The sequence below is a fragment of the Heterodontus francisci genome, chromosome 14 (assembly GCF_036365525.1).
Source record: "Heterodontus francisci isolate sHetFra1 chromosome 14, sHetFra1.hap1, whole genome shotgun sequence".
In the NCBI taxonomy this organism is placed as follows: domain Eukaryota; kingdom Metazoa; phylum Chordata; class Chondrichthyes; order Heterodontiformes; family Heterodontidae; genus Heterodontus; species Heterodontus francisci.
In genome coordinates, this window is record NC_090384.1 from 98,714,411 (window position 1) to 98,741,022 (window position 26,612).

Sequence of the window (26,612 nt, forward strand, 5' to 3'; positions counted from 1 at the left end):
AGTGACCAATTGCATGTTTAAAATGGTAACTGATAGGGATGTTGTCAGTTAGAAATGTTTCAAACACAAGGAAAAAAATTCATAAATAATATTACACTTATTAAATTTTAAAGGTCCCCTCTGAAGTGAAATGGGATGTTAGAGTGAGTGAATGTAAATTAAATGCACTTGTGTTCCAAATTTTTAAATCTTGATCCTAGAAGCTGTAATAGGGCAGGATGAATGCAATGGGCACAGTCTGGACCATTTTCCTTATTTTTAAAAAAACCTTCAAAAAAGCTGAAGAATTTATCTACCTCCTAGATATAATATTTCTAGCATAAGGTTAAAGATGCTTGTGCAGATTAATTGTTCTTTTCTCCTTGCATGCAGTTTTCTAAAAAAAATCACATATTAAAAATTAACAAAAGGAAGGAAGGTCTTAAGTCCAATGCCTGAAGCAAAATGCTTTGACAAACCTAGCAGCTCTTTCTGTGCTATTCCAAATGCGCTTGTCACTCAGTATTATCCATCCTCATTAATGACAATGGGAAAGTTTATCTTAAAAACAGGTTTTAAATCATCTACTGTTTACAAGGGGAGCATGAAATCTCCCACAAAACAGAAGGCGGGAACTACTTTTACAGCAAAATCACTTTTGGCAGATTTAATATCTAAATCACACTGCACATTAAAATTTGCACTTCTGGTGTTTTATACTTACGTGAAGCATTCATGTTAATTTGCGACTAACTGTAAAAATAAATTATAATATTGCTCAAAAACATCCAGATTGAAGGTGTGGGAAAGTTATTTCTGGCCATAGTTTTTGTGCAGATGTAAAACACAGACAAGCAAAGATAGCCTGTGGCTACAGTGCAGCAATAGAATGGATGAACATTCCTCCATGTTTCAGCCCAGCCCTGATAATTAAACAGCCCTACAGTAATTGCACTTATTTGTAATCATCTGCAAAGAACTGGGCTCTTGCTAATCATGATAGCATAGCAAGTCATTCATTTTGGTTGGGCATAGAAGCTTCAATGGTGCCCAAGTCTAACTCCAACAAACACACACAATATGAAAATCAGAAAATCCAGCCTTCTGTTAATAAATATTCAGTGCTAAATGTTGTTGGCAACAGAAATATTTGAAGCAGGTACCAACAAAACATTATACACTCCATTTGCACTGCAATGGTTCCAAGTAGTAATGCTCCTCAAATCCCAATTAATCAAGAAGCAGAAGTGCTACAGGGAGAAAAGCTTAGCTTTTCTAATACTACGTTCTTGTGGCTCCCTCTACCATAATGATACTTTCGCCCTGCCCCACCAATTTTCTCACCAAAAGTCCCTGAAGGCACAGATTTCTACTGGAATATAGACTCACAGCCTCGAGATATCCTGCGATACCTCCTCCAAATGGCTGTTTTTTATTGTGAACCTGGGTATCAAATGTCAGTAGGCTATGTGTTTGTGTGGGGCTTCCACAGTCAATCCCAACTTTGACACACCAATGCACTTTTTCCCCTCTATGTGGACCAAGGATTTTGAGGCCAATAATACTTCTAACAACGTCATGGTATTTAGAAAGAACAAACTTGCGTATAATATAGGACTTTATTCCTATTTATCCAGTAGTAACCAGAGAATCATCTGCAATGGCTTCTCTTCTCGATTCTGCACTGTTACCTCTGGAATTCCTCAAGGATATATCCTTGGCGCCCTCCTATTTAAAATTCCTCCATTTCTCGCTCCTCCCCATCTCTGTAACCTCCTCCAGCCCTACAACTCTCCAAGATTTCTGGGTTCCAGCAATTCTGGCTTCTTGCGCATTCCCGTTTTTCACTGCTGCACCATTGGCGGCCGTGCGTCTAGTTGCCAGGCCCCAAGATCTAGAATTCCTTTCCTAAACCTCTCCAACTCTTTACTTCTCTCCTCCTCCTTTAAGATGCTCCTTAAAACATACCTCTTTGTCCAAGTTTTTGATCACCTAATATCTCACGACGTGGCTCAATGTCAAGATTGTGTTTGAAAAATCTGTGAAGTGCCTTGGGATGTTTTACTATGTTAAAAGTGCTATATAAATGCAAGTTGCTGTTGTTTATCCTGTTCTCAGGTTGTTTCAAAGAGTTTTACAACCAATGGATTACTTTGGAAGTATAATCACTGTTTTACAGGCAAAGCCTGGTCTCTCGCCACAGCTTTGCATCTGCCTCTGCTTCAAATATTTATATCCAATTTCCTCTTAAAAAAGATGGAATGAGCTAAATCTTCAGCTACTCCCTGTGGCAAAGCATTCCATGCTCTAACAATCCGCTCTAAAAAGAAATTTCTCCCGACCGCTCATTGATGATTTTAAATCTGACACTTCGCCACTGATTCCCCAACTAGAAAAAATAGTCTTCACATTTTTGCTCTATCAAAACTCTTCATAATTTTCAAACCTTCAGTAAGTTTCCTCTTAAGTCTTCTCTGCTCCAGTGAAAATTCTCCCTGCATCTCAAGCATGTCCTCTTAATGGTAGTTTATGATTCCTGGCATCATCCTTGTGAAGTTACATTGTATGCTATCCATGGCTTTGATGTCCTTTTTACGCCAGGGTGCCCTAAACTGAATTCAATATTCTAACTGTGCCCGAAAGAATGCTTTATTTAATTCGTCATTACTTCTTTACTTTTGTATTCTATGCCTCTATTTATAAAACCCAAAATTCTATTTACCTTATGACTTTGTGTAGCACATTTCAGGGAATTATGTGTTCACATGTACAAAAGGGAGTGAATTTTGAAACGGACCACAAGTTCCTGACGCAAGTGAGCTATGTGACTTCGGATTAGAATTACAGCAATCTTTATTTACTTACTAAGGATAACTGAAATTTCAGCTATTTAGAACTTAGTGTGCTTTGATTTTAAACTTATAATGGTGTCAGATAATACTGTTAGACTGGACAGTGCTTTCATTTGATATATATTGTTACAACCAGGTGAGAAAGAGGTCATCTGGTCTTACTGTAACAGGGTTTAATTTTAAACACACCGTGGTTTTAGCTCCCCCTTGGTGAATCCTTGTTCACTGCTTTCCAATTATAAGGCAAAGAAACCAGCACTAACAGGCTTTCTTAGGTTTAAAGAAGATTTGAAATTTTATTAAACTTAAACTCTAATACGGTTAACGCCTACGATACACACCGCACCCCATGCTTGCATGCATACACACATGCAAATAGAGACAGAAAAGAGAAGAAAAATAAAGTGGAAATGTTTGAGGCAATATCTGAAGAGTTTTTGTTATGGTTCCACGAGTTCACTATAGAGTCCTTGATTGTAAGTGGATCTTGCTTTTCTAAAAGCAAAATACTGCAGATGCTGGAAATCTGAAATAAAAACAAGAAATGCTGGAAATATTCAGCAGGTCTGGCAGTATTTGTGGAGAAAGAAGCAGAGTTAACGTTTCAGATCAGTGACCTGATGAAGGGTTACTGACCTGAAACGTTAACTCTGCTTCTCTCTCCACAGATGCTGCCAGACCTGCTGAGATCTTGCTTTTCGTTGGGGCCCAGTATTCTTCTTAAAACCTAGTTCGCTGTAGGAAACTTTTCTCTCTTGGGGTTCATGTGTCTTCAGTGGATTCAGAGGCTTGTGAGAAAGAGATGGGTGCAGGCAGACAGGAGAAGCTGTGGCGAGCCAGCCAAGAGAGATCTTCTCAGCCCAGGAGCAAACAGCTTTCTCTGCCCAAACTGTTTGTGCAAATTCAAAAAACTCAGGTTGCCCAGCAGGTTAATCATGTGACCAGCTGGTTTGACCATGTCTGTTTGTGTACTCGGCCATCCAACCCGGAATGCGAGCTCCCCCACCTTCAACGCCTGGTGATCAGAAGTCCATTGTGGTTTGAATGTGTCAGGGAATGGCTGCTTTGTCCTTCCAAACACTGTCTGTTAATATGTAAATGTATTTTCCAGCCACGGCTGATCTGTTTAATAAGTCCTTTCTTCACTCCAGTAACAGTTTAAAATCAATGTTCATGACAAAATTAATGTGCCTCATTCTTGGCAGGTGGGGGCCGAGCATGACATATAATGTAGTGTAAGGAGTGACCCTATTCTTTAAAATAATTGCTATTGAATATGGAATTTTATACCTATGCACATATAATATTCTTTTCTCCTCACTATCAACCCCAGTTTTGAGACACATTGGAATGTAAATGAATATACTTTTTTAATACAGTACTTCCAACCATTATTTTGACAGAGATCCAAAGTCAATACAAACAGCAGTTGTCCAATATCTAAGATCAGAGATTGGCAATAACAAATACAAATTATCCTCTAACTCAGCACATAACAGATAAATTAGCTACAGTAACTGCAGAGAGTACTTGCAAAAAGAATGGCACAGAACTTCTCACATAATGCTATTTCTGCACATAATAACTGGTACAAGCAGTATATTGTGGAAGGATCTTGAGTGGAAAGTTTCAACAACAAAGTTGGAGGAGGTAATGAACAAAAGGGGCAGGTTGGAGTTCAACACACAGAAGAATAGAGCAGAAAGAGAATGCATTTTATTTTAAATAGTCATAGTAAATCACTATTATTAGGCAGTTTGCCACTATATGTTGAAAACCAGTCCACATCAAGCCCAACATATATGGTGTTGGTGTGCTAGAATGACACGTCCTAGTTCCAAGTTTAGTAAAACTTTGATTACGGCAAGCAGCTGTTCCTGTAATAAATATTAGGGGCCATAAATATAAGATAGTGATATATGAACGTACGAATTAGGAGCAGGAGTAGGCTACTTGGCCCCTCGAGCCTGCTCTGCCATTCAACAAGATCATAGCTGATCTGATTGTAACCACAACTCCACATTCTTACATACCCCCTTGCTTATCAAGAAGCTATCTACCTCTGCCTATAAAATATTTAAAGACTCTGCTTCCACCGCATTTTGAAGAAGAGTTCCAAAGACTCACAATCCTCTTAGAGAAAACATTTCTCCTCATCTCTGTCTTAAATGGGCGATCCCTTATTTTTAAATACTGACCCCTTGTTCTAGATTCTCCCACAAGGGGAAACATCCTTTCCCCATCCACTCTGTCACGATCCCTCAGGATCTTGTATGTTTCAATCAAGTCGCCTCATACTCTTCTAAACTCTAGCGGATACAAGCATAGCCTGTCCAACCTTTCCTCATTAGACAATCCACACAGTACTCCAGATGTGTCTCACCAATGCCCTGTATAGCTGAAGCATAATCTCCCTACTTTTGTAGTCAATTCCCCTCGCAATAAACGATAACATTCTATTAGCTTTCCAAATTACTTACAGTACCTGCATACTAACCTTTTGCGATTCATGCACTAGCACCCCCTAAAGCCTGGCTCGGGTATAAAATTAAAACCCGACCCGACAACAGCCAACCCAAACCTGAATCCTTTAACTTTTTTAAATGCCCGACCCGACCCGAAAATAACAAACATATTTTTGAAACAGAGAAAGATCAGAGACTAAAACAAAAACAATACGAAACAAAACAGCACAGTCCAGCCCAACCCGATCCGAGCCCGAATGCTGGACGCTGGATACAGACCCGACCCCGACACGTAGTCGGGTTTGGTTGGGTTCGGGTTGGGTAGCCAGGCTTTAGCGCACTCAGATCCCTCTGCATCTCAGAGCTCTGCAATCTCTCACCATTTAGCTAATATGCTTCTTTTTTATTCTTTCTGCCAAAATGGACATTTTCACATTTTCACACATTAAACTACATTTGTCAGATCTTTGCCCACTCACTTAACCTATCTATATCCCTTTGTAGCCTCATGTCCTCTTCACAACTTACTTTCCTACCTATCTTTGTGTCATCAGCAAATTTAGCAACCATACCTTCAGTCCATTCATCCAATTCATTTACATAAATTGTAAAATGTTGAGGCCCCAGCAGAGATCCCTGTGGCACACCACTTGTTACATCTTGCCAACCAGAAAATGACCCATTTATGCCTACTCTCTGTTTCCTGTTAGCTAGCTAACCTTCCATCCATGCTAATATGTTACCCCCTACACCATGAGCTTTTACTTTCCGCAATAACCTTTATGTGACACCTTAACAAATGCCTTCTTGAAATCTAAGTACAGTACATCCACCGGTCCCCCCTTATCCACAGCAGATGTTACTTCTTCAAAGAACTCCAATAAATTGGTTAAACATGATTTTTCTTTCACAAAAACATGTTGACTCTGCCTGATTACCTTGAATTTTTCTAAGTGCCCTGTCATAACGTCTTTAATAATAGCTTCTAACATTTTCCCTATGACAAATGTTAAGCTAACTGGCCTGTAGTTTTCTGTTATCTGTCTCCCTCCCTTTTTGAATAAAGCATTTACATTTGCTATTTTCCAATCTAATTCAGCCTTCCCCAAATTTAGGGAATTTTGGAAAATTAAAACCAACACATCAACTATCTTACTAGCCACTTCTTTTAGAACCCGAGGATGAAGTCCATCAGAACCCGCGGCCTTGTCAGCCCGCAGCTCCAACAATTTGCTCAGTACCACTTCCCTGGTGACTGTAATATTGGATAATTCCAATTGGGAATTTAGGAGAAACTTTTCTACCCAGAGAGTGATGAGAATGTGGAACTTGCTATCACAAAGAGTAGTTGAGGACAATCGGAACATAAGAAATAGGAGCTGGGCTAGGCCATTTGGCCCATCGAACCTGCTCCACCATTCAACAAGATCATAGCTGACTTACCTTGACTCCAACTTCCCACACTATCCCCATAACCCTAAATTCCCTCAGTAACCAAACATGTCTCGAATATATTCAACGACTGAGCGCCCACAACTCTCTGGGGAAAAGAATTCCAAAGATTCACAACCATTTGAGTACAGAAACTTCTCATTTCAGTCCTAAATGGATGATCTCTTATTCTGAGACTGTGACCCCCATGTTCTAGATTCCCCAGTCAGGGAAATCATTTTCTCATCAATCTCTCCTCATAGGACAATCCCCTCATCCTAGGAACCAGTCTAGTGAACCCGCATTGCAGTCCCTCGAGAGCAAGGATGTCCTTCCTTAGGTAAGGAGACCAAAACTGCACACGTGTGTAGTCTCACCAATTACCTACACAATAGTATTACAACTTCTTTACTCTTGTACTCTAATCCCTTTGTAACAAAAGGAACCAAAAGCATAGATGCAATTAAGAGGAAGCTAGATAAACATGCAAGGCAGAAACGAATAGAAGGGAGAGTTGGATGAAATAGGGTGAGAGGAGGCTCATATGGAGCTGACACACTGACACAGACCAGATGGGCCAAATGGCCTGTTTCTGTGTTGTAAGTTCTATGAAAATTCTGCTTTAGAATTTCCTGAGCTCCATGTATGCTTGCAAAACAGCTCACATTATGCAATTTTCATGGCATTTTCCAGCCACTCTGCTGGTGAGATGAAATTGTTGTTGCTTCTGCATTAGTTATCTAGCACAATGTTTGCTTACATCAGGCTTGGTTATTTCTCAACTGGTAGCACTGTTCCTCAGCAGTTTTGAGAAACTTAAATTAATTTGTTTCATAGTTAAGGGTGAGGAACTCAATGAAGGAGTTTTGAAAAATATGACAATTTTTCAGAAATCAGGATATCTTAAATGATTCTATTAAAGGTGACATTCCAATGAACTATTAGCCCATCTTCACAACAAAAATCACAGCTTAAACCCAGTCATGACCTGTGACATTCACACATGAATGCTTTGAAACAGGGATTCCTGTATGGTCACCAGAAGCAGGAAACGTGGCTAGTTTCCCCCCTCCCTGACCCAAACATGCTGAGGCCAATTGCAGCATCTCTATCTCTGACTGAAGGCCAGCTAAACTTTCCTGGTCTGTATAGTTCAGTATGGAATTACAAACCTGATCAGGGAGGCATAAAGCAGACGCAGAAAAGGAGAGGAAGTGCTTAAATTAACAACCATGTTCAGCAAGAAGTGCCAAGTTGATGATCCTTTTCAGTTCCCCCTGAGGTCCCCACGATTACAGATGCCAGTCTTTAGCCAATTTGATTCACTTCATGTTTATATCAAGAAATGGCTGAGTGCCATTGCAAATAACAAAGGCTAAAGATCCTGACAACTAGTTGTACTGCTAAAGACCCGTCCTCCAGAACTAGCTCTGCCTCCAGTCAAGCTGTTCCAGGACAGCTACAGTTCTGGCATCTACCTAACAATGTGGAAAAAGCCCTGGTATGTCCTCTCCAAAAAAAGGACAAATCCAATTTGGCCAATTCCTATCCTGTCAGCTTACTCTCAGTCATCAAAATGTGATGGAAAGAGTTGTCAACAGTGCTAACAAACCAAACTTATTCACCAATAGCTTGCTAACTGATCCTCAGTTTGGGTTCAGTCAGGGCCATTCAGCTCCAGACCTCATTACAGCCTTAGTCCAAACATGAATAAAAGATCGGAATTCCAGAGGTGAAGTGAGAGTGACTGTCCTTGACATCAAGGCAGCATGGGAGAGTATGGCACCAAGGAGCCCTTGTAAAACTGGTCAATGGGGGCATGGGAGAAAACTCTCCAGTGGCTGGAGTCATACCTGCACATAGGAAAACGGTTGTCGCTGTTGAGAGCAATTATCTCAGCCCCAGGATATTGCTACAGGTGTTCCTCAGCCCAACTATTTTCAGCTGCTCTATCAATGACCCATCTTCCATCAGAAGATCAAAATCAGGACTGTTTACTGACTGTTTCTAGTGTTTCGCTCAATTTGCAATTCCTCAGTTAATGAAGCAATCCATGCCCACATGCAGCAGGTCCTGGATAAATCCAGGATTGGTCTGATAAGTGGCAGATAACACACAAGTACTGGATAGTGACCAACTACAAGAAAAGACAGTCTAACCACCTCCCTTTGGCATTCTATGGTTGCAGTGTGCACTATCCGCAGGCCAGCTGCCACAGTGCACCTTGTAAATAGTTACACATGGTGCACCAGCGGTGGAGGGAGTGGATAGTTATGGTTGGTTGGGTTGTTTATCAAATGGACTGCTTCGTCCTGGATGGTGTTGAGTTTCCTGACTGTTGTGCAGCTGATTTGTGCCTTGGAGATGGTGAAAAGGTTTTGGGGAGCCAGAAGGTGAACCACTCAATGCAGGATACCCAGCTCGTAATCTGTTCCAGTAGCATTTATTTTGTTGGTCCAATTGTGTTTCTGGTAAGTCGTGATGCCCAGCATATGAACAAACATACAAAATAGCCTCTCGAGCCTGCTCCGCAATTTGATAAGATCATGTTGATGGTGGGGGATTCACCTCTTACCCACTCTAGATCTTTTCATTGGGAACTGTCGCCGTGACATTAGCCGTTTCAATTTCTCCGGTTGCCTCAGTCATTCTAACCTATCTCTCTCAGAACTTTCAGCACTTAGTTCTCTCAGGTCCAACCCTGATATTGTCATTAAACCTACTGGCAAGGGCAGCACTATTATTGTTTGGTGAACAGACCTCTGTCTTGCAGAGGCTAAATGCCAACTCTCCAACACCTTCTTCTGCCTTTCTCTGGATCAGGACCCCACCACTAAACATAGAGCCATCATTTCTCAGAGTCACTAACCTCACCTCCTCTGGAGATTTTTCTCCCCACGGCCTTGAATCTCATAGTCCTCTAATCCAACAAAGCTCCTTTCTACCTCATTCCCAAGATCTATAAACAAGGCTACCTTGGTACATCCATCATTTCAACCCATTCTTGCCCCACAGAATTCAATTCTTCCTATCTCAACTCTGTTTTTTCTCCCCTCGTCTCCCCTTCCAACCTACATCCATGACTCTTCCAATGCCCTTCGGCACAGTTTCCAAGCCATAAGTGTCTAGGTCAGCTGCAGGACCCCTGCTTCTTCCTTGAATTGAGGTCCAACTAGTCCTCATCCACCACCTGGCTGAACTTGTTCTTACACTGAACAACTCGTGAAAGGATCAAGAATGAGAGGGCATAGATTTAAGATAATGGCCAAAAGCAATTGCACATGAGGAAAACTTCTCCATTGACTCCTCTATCTTCCTCCAAATAAAAGGTGTCACAATGGAAAGTGGTATGAGAACCAGTATGTGTACTGGCTATGCCTGCCTTTTTGTGAGATACGTGGAACAATCTTTATTCCAGTCATATCAGGTGTCCTCCTTCACCTCTTTGTCTGGTACATTGATGGACTATTGGTGCCATTATCAGTGCCGTTTTCTGCTCTTGCCCTGAATTACAAAATTTGATCACCTTTGCTTCAAATTTACACTTCTCCTTCGCCATCACATGGTCTATCTCCAAATCTTCCCGTCACTCCTCGACATCTCTATCTCCATTTCTAGAGATAGGCTGTCAACCAATATCTACTATAAGTTCATTGATTCCCACAGCTATCTTTTTTACACTTCCTGTAAGGATTGTATTCTTTTCCCAGCTATCCCATCTGTTACATCCGTTCTGACAATGCCACCTTCCACACTAGTTCTTCCTCCAGGACTTCCTTTTTCTTCATCTGAGGATTCCCCTCCACAGTGGTTGACTGGGCCCTCAATTGTGTCCGTACCATTACCTGCATTTCTATCCTCATCTTTCGCTTTTTTCCCTGAACCACAATTGAGTTCCCCGTGTCCTCATCTTCCACTCCATCAGCCTCAATATTCAATATCATCCTGTCATTTCCGCCACCTCAGGTGCAAGGCCACTGCCAAACACATCTTCCCCCTCAGCATTCCAAAGGGACTGCTCCCTCTGAGAGACCATGGTCCACTCTTCCATCACTCCCAACACCAGCGTCCCTTCCCATGCAAGTGCAGCAGATGCACCAACTGCCATTTCATCTCTTCTCTTCCCAGGGCTCCAACACTAAATAAAGGTGAAAAGCGATGTATGTGCATGTCTTGAAATTCAGTACACTGTATACACTGCTAAAGGTGTGGATTCCTCTACAATAGGGAGATAGGTTGCTTCACAAACCACTGACCACCTCCAGGCACTTACCCATTGTCTCTCGAGACAAGGAGGCCAAAGAAAAAGGGAGATAAAATGCAGATTGGGTGATGGCTTTGCTGAACACCTCAGTTCAGTCTACAAATGTGACCTTGAGCTTCTGGTCATTTGTTATTTTAATTCTCTGTCCCACTCCGACCATGACCTGTTACACTTATCCAATGCAGCTCATCAGAAGCTCGAGGAACAGCACACCATCCTGTTCTCTGGCCGCTCAGTCCCCGCTCCTCACTTACACTAACCCCCCCCCTCCGGCCGCTCGCTCCCCGCTCCCCACTTCCCCGCTCCCCCACTCTCCAGACGCTCGTTCCTCGTTTCACCCCTCCTCCTCATCCCGCTGTCCGGCCACGCTCCCCGCTTCCAGCCGCTAGCTCTAGGCGAGTGGCCGAGAAGAGGGAAGTGGCGTGGCCTAGAGCTAGCGGCTGGAGGGAGGGCGCGGAGGAAAGTGGTGGAGCGAGTGTCCCGAGAGCGGGATGGGGGGGCGGGGGAATGAGAGTGGGGAGCCAGTGGCCAGAGAGCAGGATGGGGGGTGGGGGGAAGAGTGGGTAGCAGGGAGCGAGCGGCTGGAGAGCGGGCAGCTGGAGAGTGGGGTGTGGGGGGGTGAGAGGGAGGAGTAGTATCATACTAGCTTTCTTTCTTTGTCAGAAAAAATCAAAACAGTTGAGCAGGAGACGTCCAAGAAATGATACAAATGAAGCAATGGCAGGACCAACGGGGGCCTGTTGGGGGTGGGATGGAGGCAGCCATGGCAGCCTTTCTGGGGATTTTTGGGTTGAAGTTGTTTTCTGTGATAAATTGAGCAGCGCCATCTTTAATCCTGGCAGCAGTCTAAATGTCGCAGACAGTGATGTTTAAGTGGAAGAGGCTGCTTTTGTGTATGTGCTAGTACTGTGCCACCTAGTGGTTGTGTTGTCAGCAAACGCTGCCTTTTTTGGACAGCGGGTTGTGGTAATGATTCTGCTTTTGCCATTTACAGCTCCTCTAGACCCATCTTTTGTTTCTTAACGGCATATTACCACCTCCTTTTGCCACGAACCATTATCCCTTGTGTCATTTAATCTGTCCTGCTTTCCACCCTATCACAGACCTTCCCTTTGAATCTTTCCTTCCCTCCCTGCCTTTCCTTGCCTCTGTACTTCCTTAAACCCTGTTACATCTGCAATATTTTCCAGTTCTCATGAAAGGTCACCAGCCTGAAACATTTAATCTGTTTCTCTCTAAGACGTTACCTGACGTGCTGAGTTTTAAAAAATTCATTCATGGGATGTGAGCATTGCTGGCAAGGCCAGTATTTGCTGCCCATCCCTAATTGCCTTTGAGAAGGTGGTGGTGAGCTGCCTTCTTGAACCGCTGCAGTCCATGTAGTGTAGATACAGCCACAGTACATTTCTTGATATCATGTGGAGTGAACTGAATTAGCTAAAGACTGGCATCTATGATGCTGGGGACCTCAGGAGGAAGCTGAAATGGATCATCCACTCAGCACTTCTGGCTGAAGATGGTCGCAAATGCTTCAGCCTAGTCTTTTGCACTGATGTGCTGGACTCCCCCATCATCAAGGATGGGAATTTTTGTGGCGGCTACTCCTCCTGTCAGTTGTTTAATTGTCCACCATCATTCGTGACTGGATATGGTGGGACTGCAGGGCTTTGATCTGATTCGTAGGTTGTGGGATTGCTTAGCTTTGTCTATTGCACGCTGCATCTGCTGTTTAGCAAGCATGTAGTCCTGCACTGTAACTTCACCAGGCTGGCACCTTATTTTTCGGTATGCCTGGTGCTGCTCCTGGCATGCTCTTCCGCACTCCTCATTGAACCAGGTTTGGTTCCCTGGCTTGATGGTAATAGTAAAGTGAGGGATATGCAGGGCCATGAGATTACAGACTGTGGATGAATACAATTTAGCTGCTGCTGATGGCCCCCCCAGTGCCTCATAAATGCCCAGTTTTAAGCTGCTAGATTTGTTCTGAATCTATCCCATTTAGCACAGTGGTAGTGCTCCACAACACGACCAAATGTATCTTCAGTGTGAAGGCGGGACTTCATCTCCACAAGGACTGTGTGGTGGTCACTCCTACCAATACTGTCATGGATTGATGCATCTGCACCAGGCAGATTGGTGAGGACGAGGTCAAGTAGGTTTCTCCCTCTTGTTGGTTCTTTCACCACCTGCCACAGACCCAGTCTGGCAGATATGTCCTTCAGGACTCTGCCAGCTAGGTCAGTAGTGGTGCTACGAAGCAATCATTGGTGATGGACATTGAAGTCCCCCACCCAGAGTACATTGTGTTCTTGCGATCCTCTGTGCTTCTTCCAAGTGCTGTTCAACATGGATTCATCAGTTGAGGGAGGGCAGTAAGTGGTAATCAGCAGGTGGTTTCTTTGCCCATATTTGACCTGATGCCACGAGACGTCATGGGGTCTGGAATCAATGTTGCGGACTTCCAGGGCCACTCCTTCCTGACTGCATACCACTTTGCTGCCACCTCTGGGACATCCTGCCGGTAGGACAGGACATACTGACACATATTTTGGTTCTGCCTTCACAGAGGACACAAATAACCTCCCAGAAATGTTAGGGAACCAAAGATCTAATGAGAGGGAGGAACTGAAGGAAATCAGTATTAGTAAAAAAAAAATAGTGCTAGGGAAATTAATGGGGTTAAAGGCTGACAAATCCCCAGGGCTTGATGATCTACATCCCAGAGTACTAAAGGAAGTGGCCCTGGAAATAGTGGATGCATTGGTGGTCATCTTCCAAAATTCTACAGAGTCTGGAGCAGTTCCTAGAGATTGGAGGGTGGCAAATGTGGCCCCACTATTTAAAAAAGGAAGGAGAGAAAAAACGGAACAACAGACCAGTTAGTCTTACATCAGTAGTGGGGAAAATGCTAGAGTCTATTGTAAAGGATGTGATAGCAGAACACCTAGAAAGCATAAATGGGATTGGGCAAAGTCAGCACGGGTTTATGAAAGGGAAGTCATGCTTAACAAATATACTGGAGTTTTTTGAGGATGTAACTAGTAGAATAGATAAGTGGATGTGGTGTATTTGGATTTTCAGAAGGCTTTTGATAAGGTCCCACATAAGAGGTTAGTGTGCAAAATTAAAGCACATGGGATTGGGGGTAATATACTGGCATAGATTGAGAATTGGTTGACAGACAGGAAACAGAGAGTAGGAATAAACGGGTCTTTTTCTGGGTGGCAGGCAGTGACTAGTGGGGTACTGCAGTGATCAGTGCTTGGGCCCTAGCTATTCACAATATGTATTGATGACTTGGGTGAGGGAACTAAATGTAACATTTCCTAGTTTGCAGATGACACAAAGCTGGGGGGGGGGGATGTGAGCTTTGAGGAGGGTGCAAAGAGGCTCCAGTGTGATTTGGACAAGTTGGGTGAGTGGGCAAATGCATGGCAGATGCAGTATAAAGTGGATAAATGTGAGGTTATCCACTTTGGTTGTAAAAACAGAAAGGCAGGTTATCTGAATGGAGACAGATTGGGAAAGGGGAAGGTGCAATAAGACCTGGGTGTCCTTGTACACCAGTCGCTGAAAGCAAGCATTCAGGTGCAGCAAGCAATTAGGAAGGTGAATAGGCCTTCATTGCAAGAGGATTTGAGTACAGAAGCGAGGATGTCTTACTCGAGTTATCCAGGGTCTTGGTGAGACCACATCTGGAGTATTGTGTGCAGTTTTGGTCTCCTTATCTGAGGAAGGATGTTCTTGCCATGGAGGGAGCGCAAAGAAGATTTACAAGGCTGATTCCTGGGATGGCAGGATTGACATATTAGGAAAGATTGGGTCAACTAGGCCTATATTCACTAGAGTTTAGAAGAATGAGAGGGGATCTCATAGAAACCTATAAAATTCTAACAGGACGAGACAGGCTAGATGCAGGGAGGAAGTTCCCGATGGCTGGGGAGTCCAGAACCAGGGGTCACAGTCTCAGGATATGGGGTATGCCATTTAGAACCGAGATGAGGAGAAATTTCTTCACTCAGAGGGTGGTGAACCTGTGGAATTCTCTACTGCAGAAGGCAGTGGAGGCCAAGTTTTAAAATATATTCAAGAAGGAGAGAGATATATTTCTTAATGCCAAAGGGATCAAAGGATTTGGGGAGAAAGCGGGAACAGGGTACTGAATTAGATGATCAGCCATGATCTTTTCTGAATGGTGGAGCAGGCCCGAAGGGCCGAATGGCCTACTCCTGCTCCTATTTTCTATGTTTCTATACCCAGGGATGGTGATGGAGCAGTCTGAGACATTGGCTGGAAGGTATGATTTGGTAAATATGACTATGTGAGGCTGTTGTTTGACTAGGCTGTGGGACAGCTGTCCCAATTTTGGCACAAGTCCCCAGGTGTCAGTAAGGAGGACTTTGCATGATCGACTGGGCAGGGTGTGCCTTTGTCGTTTCTGGTGCCTAGATCAATGCTGGGTGGTCCATCCGTTTTTTTTCTTTTCTGACTTCTCTGTAGCAGTTTGATACAACTGAGTGGCGTGCTAGGCCATTTCAGAGGGCAGTTAAGAGTCAACCACATTGCTGTGGGTCTGGGTTCACATATAGGCCAGACCAGGTAAGGACGACAGATTTCCTTCCCTAAAGGACATTAGTGAACCAGATGGGTTTTTAGGACAATCCAATAGTTTCATAGTCACCATTACTGAGACTAGCTTTTTAATCCAGATTTATCAATTAACCAAATTTAAATTCCACCAGCTCCTGTGCTGTAACTTGAATTCATATCTCTGGGGCATTAGTCTAGGCCTCTAGATTACTAGTCCAGTAACATTACCAGTATGCCACTGTTCACTAGTATTTCCAGCATTTTCTGTTTATATTTCAGATTTACAACATCTACAGTAGTTTGTCTTTGTAAAAGGTTTCTTTTATCATTTCGTACTCCCAGCAAAAATAAAACTGATGTTGAACCTCACCACTGACTATAAGATTCATTTTACAGTTAACTACCCATACCAGCCTGGGTGTACCTGCTCACTCTCACACGTGTTGTTTCAAACAGCTTTAGAATTTGACGTGCTATATTGGTAATCAAAAGACAATGCTTCCCAAGTTCTCTGCAGGACTTGGCATTGCAAATATCAAGGGGTGGTGACCCATATGTTTATTGGCTAGCAAATGCCACTGCCTTTCAAGCCATGCCATTGACCTCTAACATAACTATGTATCTGACTGAAAGTGCACAATGTTCATTTGAGATCTTTAATTCTATTCATTTTGCTTTACTTCACACACTTCACAACTATTGTTGATGTATTTGTGCTCTAGTCGGTGCGTTTTCAGTTTATTGGTGCTGGGGGGTGCAGTGGGGTAGTGTGTGAAAAGAATGCCACCAAAAATATTCTTGCACAATGTCATTGTCAAGCTTTTTCATGTTAAATACATTTTAATTTTCAAGCTGTAGCAGCCAAAAATGCATTATATATAATTTTACCTAATATTGACTGATTGTTCATTAATTTGTTTGTTGCAAACACATCACAATTCATAGACTGTTGTTGAAAAAAATTAGAATTTTCTTTTCTCATATTATTCTAAGTTGACAGAAAATTAGTCGGCTAGAAAAACAGAATAAGCTCGACATTTAGAAATCAATGCAAGGGGGAATTTGCCTCCTGTGGGGACTCACCTTGCAAAGTACAATTTCCCTCATATTCTGTTTGTAGCACAGTCACCTCCATATCTGACTGACAAGATCAAAAGGTCGTAATTTAAAAAGAAACATTTCATATTGAATCTTGCACTTATCGAGGTGGGGGTCGTTAATATTGGGAAATGGAACACTTTTCATTTATGGGCACCAAGCACACTCAGGTGAGGTGTGGGCAAAGTTAGGTGCAGAATCAAGCTCTCTCTGTCCTAAGAACATGCCCAGATCCTGCTTCAGAACAGCAAGGTGCCAGACAGCTGCCGTTGCCTGTGGAGCTTTTTCCCAGAGGACGTCTGTGCCTTCAGGAGAGAAGGGCAAAACTGGAAGCAAGTTGGCAAAAAATAAACTCAGCTTGGGGGTGGAAAAAAAGGGATCTCACAGCAAACAAGAATTCACAAAATTTACAACTAATAAATACAAAATGCTTACCTCCACTTAAGCAGTGCACAGTAAATTTTAGGTCCCACAATACAACAATACAAAAATATTTAATTGGTTGTAAAGTGCTTTGGAATGTCCCGAGGCCATGAAAAACATTATATGAATGCAAGTCCTTCTTACTGATTCAGGTAGTTTAGGGCATTCTGACATAGTTAAATGTAAAAATGTTTAACACAATCATGTAGTAGTTAACAGAATAGCAATTGCTGTTGCGATGACATAGCAACAGCAGGAATCTTTATGTGACTGGCATTCGGCTTAAACATTTGGCCAAAAGCAGGTAACACAGAGAAGACTATGGAGCTGCAAAGAGGGGATCAGGAGATCATGAAACAGAGAAAGACACAAAAGGGAGAAAAGCACAGGAAATGTAGGAGAGAAAGAGTTTTTTTTCCAATTTAATCTTTGCTGTTTCAGATATTGCCTGGAACCTGAATCAGTACTGACAATTTACTGTACCCCACTTAAGGAAGGGAGAATATATTTTATTTGTATTTATTTTCGGTGAAACATTTCATAAGATCTTGCTACTTTCCTCAAACTGAACCATTTTTTCTGTCTGTCTATTCTCCCTCTCTGCAACTCACTTTTCTAATCTTGGTTTACATGCGTTTTTTCAACACCCCCATGATCTTCTGACTATTTCCTGCCGCATGGTGCTCTCGCTTCTTTGCTTATAGGTTTAACCAAAAGCAATGTGTCAATGCAGGAAAACAAAGAAATGCTCAAGGAAAGAAAAAAAAAACACATTAAAGACTATTTTGCCATTAACTTATAGGTGAGGAAGAGGAGGAAAGGGTTTACTATAGATTGGTGCAATTCTACTACCTCTCCCCCTTCGCCGGAAGGTTGCTGAACCACTGTATAGGCAGCTTGCCTTAGATTATATCAGAATCCCTAACAGTACTCATATGATACTAATGGGTCAACTATTCTGTAATTAGTATAAAGAAAATGCACAAAGGCATCTATCGTAACTGAAAACATCAATTTATGTTATACAGTTTGGAGGAAGGCAGAGCCCTGTAGGTCCAACTTTAAAAATAAACCAGTTCCACTTTAACATCTACGTGCAGTCAAAATCTTGCTCCTGTGTGTAATACCTGTCAGCATTATTTTATGATAATTTAAAGTTCTTCTGGTACTCAAATGATACACACCATCTCAAGTAACCACCACCAAATATGGTGACCAATTGTTTCAACTATTCTTTCTTTTCTTTCTTTTGGGCCTCCTTATCTCGAGAGACAATGGATACACGCCTGGAGGTGGTCAGTGGTTTGTGAAGCAGCGCCTGGAGTGGCTATAAAGGCCAATTCTGGAGTGACAGGCTCTTCCACAGGTGCTGCAGAGAAATTTGTTTGTCGGGGCTGTTGCACAGTTGGCTCTCCCCTTGCGCCTCTGTCTTTTTTCCTGCCAACTACTAAGTCTCTTCGACTCGCCACAATTTAGCCCTGTTTTTATGGCTGCCCGCCAGCTCTGGCGAATGCTGGCAACTGACTCCCACGACTTGTGATCAATGTCACACGATTTCATGTCGCGTTTGCAGACGTCTTTATAGTGGAGACATGGACGGCCGGTGGGTCTGATACCAGTGGCGAGCTCGCTGTACAATGTGTCTTTGGGGATCCTGCCATCTTCCATGCGGCTCACATGACCAAACTGTATACGTCAGAACAAAGCTAGGCATAGGGTCTACCCCACCTGTTTTCAGCTATAATACTTTACCTCCTTTAAGACTTTACATAATTACGACAAATACATTTTAGCAATTAAATCTGGTAAAATGTGATGGCCACTACTTTGTCAAGCTGTCATGAGCTTCTATGTTCTGAACTGTCTAAAGTCAGCTGAAATGTGTAAAAAAGAAGCACAAGTTAAGCAAGCATGTAGCAGCCTAAGGGAAAGTCAATAGGATGGCAGTTCCCCTCACAACAGCACTAGTGCTGCTGTAGGCTGTTCTTAAAATGGAAACATTGTGACGTTACCAAGAAAGCATCAACTAAACAGGAAGCAAAATACAAAAGAGACAGATGATTAGGCAATCAGGGCAGGAGGAGTTCCAAAGATGTTCCATTACGTTTTCAGACGATTATAAACAATATGAATAAACTGGACTGAGATGATCTCATCTCAGATGTTAAGCAACAACCTATCATCTAGGCTAACCCCACCCCCCCCCCCCAAAAATACAAAAATGCTTTAGATAGCTGTTCAGCTTACCTAATAGGGAAAATTTGAGCATGTGTCTGGCTGTATAGGCGTCTTTTGGTCAATCATCAGAAAATCAAAGGCAATTGGCATAACTCAACTGAAACTTTAATGCCGCATGATTGTGTCGTATAAGCTCGTTTTGTGCGAGGGGCATTGCAGTTTAGCAGAGAGATTAACGGCTGGACCAAAAGTTGGCCTCCAAACCTTGCCCTGCTGATGCCTCAAGCCCTTTGAAGTCTGACCATCATACCTGGCAAAGCAGCAGTGGGAACTAGGCTGGTGTCAGCTCTAATCACATTGCCTGCCTCAGCATGGCTAACTACAGGGTGCACTAATTGGCCCAATTGCGGATTATACCTTTTGCTACAGATTCAAGACAATAATTTAGTCAAATGATGGTTTTTATCTCCTCCTAATTAAGATTCCAAAGTGGAAAGAAATAGGATTAGACAGGCAGACTTTTTTGTATTTTTTCCTCAGTCTTTTAATACACTATTCATTTAAGTATGTTTGCTTCAACATTTTCATCCTTTTAATAAACTTCCAAGAACTTTACTCCCATCAGCAAATTCACTACTAGCATAATCCCTTAATACTCTTTTATGTTTATCAAAACATCAGTCTGAAACAGAAACTCGTGAAATAAACTAGCTTGCACAGTTGTCTTACAAAATTATACAACACAAGTTCATTAGTCAATAAATGGGCCTCCTGGTAATGGGTCCACTGTGTATGTGATGGAATGTGCAGGAAGAGGTAATGTACAGGTCTCCAAAGTCAAGCTGACATCTTCCCCTGTAAATTCTACATTTTTGTTTGGAAATGTGATTACATTTTAAAGTTAAACTTCATTAAAATGTGAGTTTTCAGTCCTTATTTGAAATGTTATCTAATAATTTCACAAAAACTGCCCGTATGTAAACAATACGCTAGCAGATTAGCTGCAAATATTGTTTAGGCATTGACTACATACTATGACATTATCTGATCATTTTCACACTGCTGTTGTGGGAGCTTGCTGCACGCAAATTGGCTGCTGTGTTTCCTATTCTGTAGCAGTGATCACAACTCTAAAGTACCTAATTGGCTGTAAAGCACTTTAGGATGTCCTGAAGTTGTGAAGGGCACTACAGAAATGCAAGTCTTTTACACCACCTGAAGTGCTTTCGGCCTATACAGTATAGAACTGACTAAAACATCAACATTTCTTTCTTCCTTTCAGGTACTGACAGACCGGCATTTTCTGTTTTTATTGTTTTTATGACAAAGCAATCCATCTTTTTGTGGACCTTGCTGTGCATTTCCAGCATTTGTAGGTTTACTTTTTGTCTAGTTGTGCAATGAGGCCTCCAGGAGTTTCCACTGACACTGTGTAACACAGAAATACTCATATTGAGGCAAAGTACAGAATGATTTACCAATTTAAGGGCATCATCCAGTGTGAATGTAGATTCTGTTGCAAAGGAAGTTTACACTTATCCACAAATTAACAATTTCCTTTCAGTACTTTTATAAAGCTTTAAGACTATAAGAATGGAATATTAGGTATACCATGAAACTGTATTTATGTTTGCTTAGTAAATGGTTTGACATTCAGTTTTATTTTATGTAGCTTGTGCCATGAATGTAAATGCATAAATTGCGATGGTAGAGTTGGAAGTACAATTTCGCATAAGAATTCTATTGAAATTAAGAACCTGAAATGATTTCTTCCTCTTCCAGTGAACATCGGCGTGGAACTGCAATTTTTATACCGCGAGTGAACTCTCCCCACAATTCGGAAGTGGGGGAGGGGGAGCAGAAGGGGCTATGCACTTGTATTGTGTAAAACTCCTTACTTTCACTGGCAACAATTCAACTGCATGCTTTATGTCAGTTGAAGGCAGTGAATTTTATTCTGCCAAATTTAGTTCTAGTCATACCAAAAAATATTGAGGCAATCACATAATTGCTGTTCTGGAGAAAATTGCATGCTTGGGTATAACTTTTGCTGGGCATCAAGCTGACAATCAGGAACCGGCAATTTCCACAATCACAAATCAGATTAAACTAATAGAAGCAGCTCTTGTACATCCATTGGTACCCTAACAGAGTAAGCACACTCTTTAAAAAAATTAGTAAATGTAGCATACATGTAACATAACACAAGCCATACTCGTAACACTACTGCATATATAATCAGAATTAAGGTACAAGAATGCAAGTGACAGCTTTAAACAGCTCATTTGTGCACATTACCAAAGAATGAATAGGATAAAAATTTTTAAAGCATCTTATTTCTCATCGAGGAGTATAAAACAGATGCTTATTTGGCTCAGTTTTATAGAGAATTGCTTTCTACTACAGTGGCTTCTTAACAAGGAATCAGAGGGTTATTTCTAACAATCTTGATTTTATGACTTCTACATGTGGTGCTAAGTGGGTATTGCAGGGAAGCATCCCGATTGAGACATCTACAACACTGCTCCCAAGATGACCCAATTGAACAATTGGCTGCCTGATTAACTATTAACTGCTCTCAATATGATTAAATCATGAAAGCCACTGATGACCATTAATTAGGAGGAGGGCATTGTAATTGTCACCAGATTCAGTCTTTAATGATTCATAGGTTTTTCTTTCGAGGGATGGAGTTGGGGCGGGGGCGGTAGGGAGGCAAGAGAGAGAGAGAAAAACTGTGAAGAAAAAAAGCGGGGTGGTGACAACAGTTGTCTTATCAAGTGGCCAGTTAAGAGGCCAGAGGGTCATGGAAGGGCCACAGTGGTCACTCCAGGGTGAAGTACCAAACACCAAAGCAATGCCAACCCAAATTGACCAGCAGCTAGTGAATAAGGCAAAATATGCTAATTTATTTGTGCTGAATTCTCTTGTATAAGCTGAAATAGCCAAGACAAGTGGCCTGCTTAAATGCTTTCCACTTGACAGGAGATTAAATAATATGGTTTGTCAGGGCTGCCCACTTATTTTATCTCCAGTGAAGACACTACACAAGGACTGGAGAAGAAATAATTATCACATCACAAAACGCCACTCCTCAAATATGCATTCACCTTTTCATGCTTAGTTAATTAATACTTTAGCCTTAATTGGTTAACAGTTGTATTTCATTTGCTATTTAGTATTGCTGGAAAAAAGAGAATAGATTCAATTCAGCCCCAACATATCAGGATTATAAACACTGGCAATATTTCAGGTCACTGAAAAAGTTTAAATCTGGTAGTACATTGGAATTAACCTTTGCAACCATTTTTTTGTTAACTCCCAGGCCAGCAACATTTGCTTAATAAATATGAAGAAAGTGATTGTTGCAGTGGCATTTATTATTGCTATGGCATTAGCTGCAGAAAATGTGTTCACAGTGTTTTACAACTGTTTTCAATTAGCTCCCAGATACATGTTAAAGTATTTTCTGAAAACAAAATAATGTGCTAGTTGATGCAAGCCAGCTACCATCAACATTAGCAGTATACTAGAATGTAGAACAATGCAATACTATACTGAGAATTCCGCTTTATCCATCCAGTACAACATATGGTTGGGACTGTAAGTAATTAAACCAAAGATTATGAAAGATATCAAATTATATTTTGTTCCAAGTTTAAAAAAAAATCCAATCCATAATGATGCAGATGGAATAAAATAACAGAAGCAGATCTAAGCAATTAATTTGACAAAAGACCCACAAGTTTATGATGTTATACATCTTTGTCTTAAAGTATGGCCAGGATAGTTACAGTCAGACTCTTAGCTCACAAATTTAAAATGTAGCAAAGAGGTTCTTTGCCCTCCCCCACCCCAAACACTTATGCCTTCACAGACAAAAACGAGATGATAGCTTATATGAAAATGACCCATTGCATATTCAAATGCATGGCACATTAAGCTATTAACTTGCTAAACAACTTATTGCACTATTCGGTCAAATTAAGTAAAAGAAAATCAAACTTTGATGTTTCCTACCTCAATAGTGAACAATTTTCGTTTCAATTTGAAAGCAAGGTCCTTTGTATCAGGCACGTCACAGATTAAACTATTAAGCCGAGGAATCTGACGAACATGGAGCAAACCTTAGAAAAATTAAATTAAAAAAATGCCATCATGCAGCTGCATAAATTAAACAAGCTGACAGCAGAACTCTCCACATTTACATTCCTCACTGTCCCTTTTTAAACCAGGGATCGCCACCAGAAGCACTGAAGCAAACAGTGTGATTATGCTCAAGTAATCAGGCAGAATAAGATAAACAAAAATCCTTGTCCAAGTAAAACTAATTACATTTAGGTGCAGACATGGAGATATAAACAAAGAGGATTCTGATGCTTGTCAAAACGGAGGCCCATTTGTGATATTTTCCCTTGTATTTACAGTAAGCAAATGTGGCTATCACCTTGCTTGCTGCCCAAAAGCATTGCTGAGTGATCTTTATTTTATTAAATGCACCAGTAAGCAGCCAGGAAAACATGGCTTATGGGTTGGAGACCTCGACTACAGCTTTGATTTAAAAATTGTATTTTGAGGCTTCAGTTATTAACAAGTTGTTACATGCTATTATGGTAAATAGCCCTTCAAACAGGCATAAAATTCAGTCTGGGTGTGTAAAACAAATGAAAATTTGCAAATGAAGCTCGTTTATGACTGTTAGGAACTGGTGTACACAGGTGAGGTCTGCTTTTAGCTTTGAGCAGTGTGAGCTCAAATCTAAGCTGATCTTTTGTGACAGGAACATTGGCTGAGTTGGTGCAGTCTAGTCATGGTTAAGGGAATTGGTAAGCTCACTGGCCGAGTGGCTGCCTGGCTTCCTCTGCATGAGTATTCCCAAAAGCCTGCCTACAATGATGCACATCTGATTGAGCACTGTCTTGGTAATTTGGCTTGACAACATGCGAGTAGTTGCCATGTTACTTTCACAGTCCTAATGCACAGTAAAAGATAAACAGCCTGACCAATAGATTGCTACATCGTGAAACAGTTGAAATGCAGATTCTGAAATGAAATCAATTACTACCTTATGGCAGACAAACTAATTAGAGGGCAAACTGCTAAATATCTATAAGTCACTTGGGGTAGTTTGGTCACGATTAGACTTACCGTGATAGTCCTTGTAGAGTGGATTGGTTTCCCTCTCAGAAGCATTAAATGATTCGAGACCAATCACTGTATCTGATAATTTTACTACACGACCTATAATTGCTTTGTTCTGCAAAACAGAGAGGAAAATAGCTTAAAACAGTTTAAAAAAAAACATTAACAGCAAACCACAGAATAAACTTAGAATATCAGCACAACAAATGAATGATTATAACCTTAAGCAGTATCATTGGTCTAACAGAAAGTTCAGAAATTATGTTAAAAATGAATTTCTACAGGAAAAATGCTTTGCTAAAATTTAACTGTGATGTCAACTTATCGCAAACTTCATTGCAAACTGAGTTAAATAATTTAAGGGTTATCATTTTGTATTTAGATGCTTCAATGGTGTTAAAAATCATACATTTGATATTAACTTTTTTCTGCATTGCTTGCTTCTATAGATTTTTATGGACCACATAATGTTTTTGTACGTCAGTTCATCTGCTGTTCACAAATTGTAAACTGAAAACAGCTTCAAGTAGATTTCTAGCTGCAAAGGTCTCCTGATACGTTTTAATAAGAGACGTGCACTGTATCCTGAATTAAGTTATTACAGTTTAGGATGGATTGAGAGTAATAGCTGCACTGTGTGTAAAGAAGTTCATATTTAAATAGTACTAGTGGATCTCCTGTACTGTTGCTCACCAGGAAAAATGTTTCTATAAAAACTGACCTGGTTATCAAAATGTTACTTATTTGTCCATGGGTCTCTCTCTCTATTTTGATTCTTACCTTGCCTCTTTTATGTCATGCCTTCCTTCTATCTTGTTTATATTTTTGGCTATTGTGCTTTTTTTAGTTTTGCTAACTGTTTCTAGATTCTTATGCTATTTCCATCTATCTTGCTTCCGAGTTGTTTTCTATGTTTTGTTTCAGAATTATTTGATTTTGACTGGTTGTTGACCTAGAGTACAGGAAGAAGTAGCTGGGCATGGTATTGCTGAGGCTGGGCTGGAGGCAGCAGCAATGGCAATCAGTACCGAGGTGCCTCATGCGCAAAAAATATTGGGAGGCAAGGCTCAGCTGAAGGGTGAGAGCTCCAGGAATAGAGCAGAAGGCAAGCTCAATGTTCCCGAGAGAGGGGAGGCCTATACAGGAGAAAGCTGTTGGAGGTATTGAAAGATGGCATGCATTAAGTAGATTTACACCAATCTAACATAGATAATTATAAAGAGTTGTAACAATTTATAAACAACAAATTGTCAACACACATTGAAACTACAAACTTTTTTCATAAACAGATACTGAAATTGAAACCAAAAGGATAACAGAAATGTCTTATTCAATAATTAGCAAAATAATTAAATATTTGTGTCTATTCATATGGTTATTAACTGCTTTCAGGATTTTGAATTATTTTGTCTGTGGATAAATGCTTATTGGTTAAACTGGTTTTGGCCCTTTTTTTTCAGTTTCATGATCAGGCAATGGTTGTATTATTTATGTAATCATCACAAGTCTTTGCACATTCTAGTTGCAATGCTTTTTCGCAGAATTTTAAGTGGATTCACGGATTACTCTTTATTCTGTTTCATATTAAAAGGACCAGAAATAATCGCAAGATGTCAAAAAAGAAATTCAGTGTTTCAAATGTTTACCGAAATGATGCCGGTATTGAAAGAAAGAATTAGATTTCTAATGTGTGTTAATGTCGTTGAAAGTACAGTAAGGAATTAATGAATATTCAGGGTACTGCGTGAGCATTGAAAACATTATAATGGCAGAAAATTTTGTACTTGGTTGCATTGAAATAAATAAATCTATATCAGTAACTACTTAGTAATGCAGTAAAGGGAAAACATCTCATTATACAGGTCTGCGAATCAGATGATGCCCCTCTGTTCTGTGCACATCTTGGAAATTTACACTTTCACAATCATGGTGACGACGTTATTCACCATCAACATTCTCTCCATTTAGCAGTATTCCACAATACTACCAATTTCTCTTGAAGCAGTGGAAGTATGATTATGTATAACTATATTATTTAATAACAGACAGTATGTAGTTAAAAGCTACAATTCATTTTCTGGGTTTATATCATCAGAATCTGCTGACTGAATTAATTAGTCTTGACTCCCTCCACAACATTCATTGTTTTCAATATAATAATCAGAGTATGGTAGCTGCTTTGTTCACTGC

The 26,612-nt window shown here is 41.0% G+C and overlaps 1 protein-coding gene across 1 annotated transcript in view; it reads right to left on the reverse strand.

Moving 5' to 3' along the window:
* elp4 (elongator acetyltransferase complex subunit 4) overlaps positions 1-26,612 on the reverse strand; it is a 242,058-nt gene that overhangs the window by 88,103 nt on the left and 127,343 nt on the right. Inside the window, exons 8-9 of the mRNA XM_068046598.1 lie at positions 24,429-24,537; positions 23,301-23,407 (exon numbers count right to left, since the gene is read on the reverse strand). Coding sequence (XP_067902699.1) covers positions 23,301-23,407; positions 24,429-24,537 — 216 coding nt within the window. The remainder of the gene's footprint in view (positions 1-23,300; positions 23,408-24,428; positions 24,538-26,612) is intronic.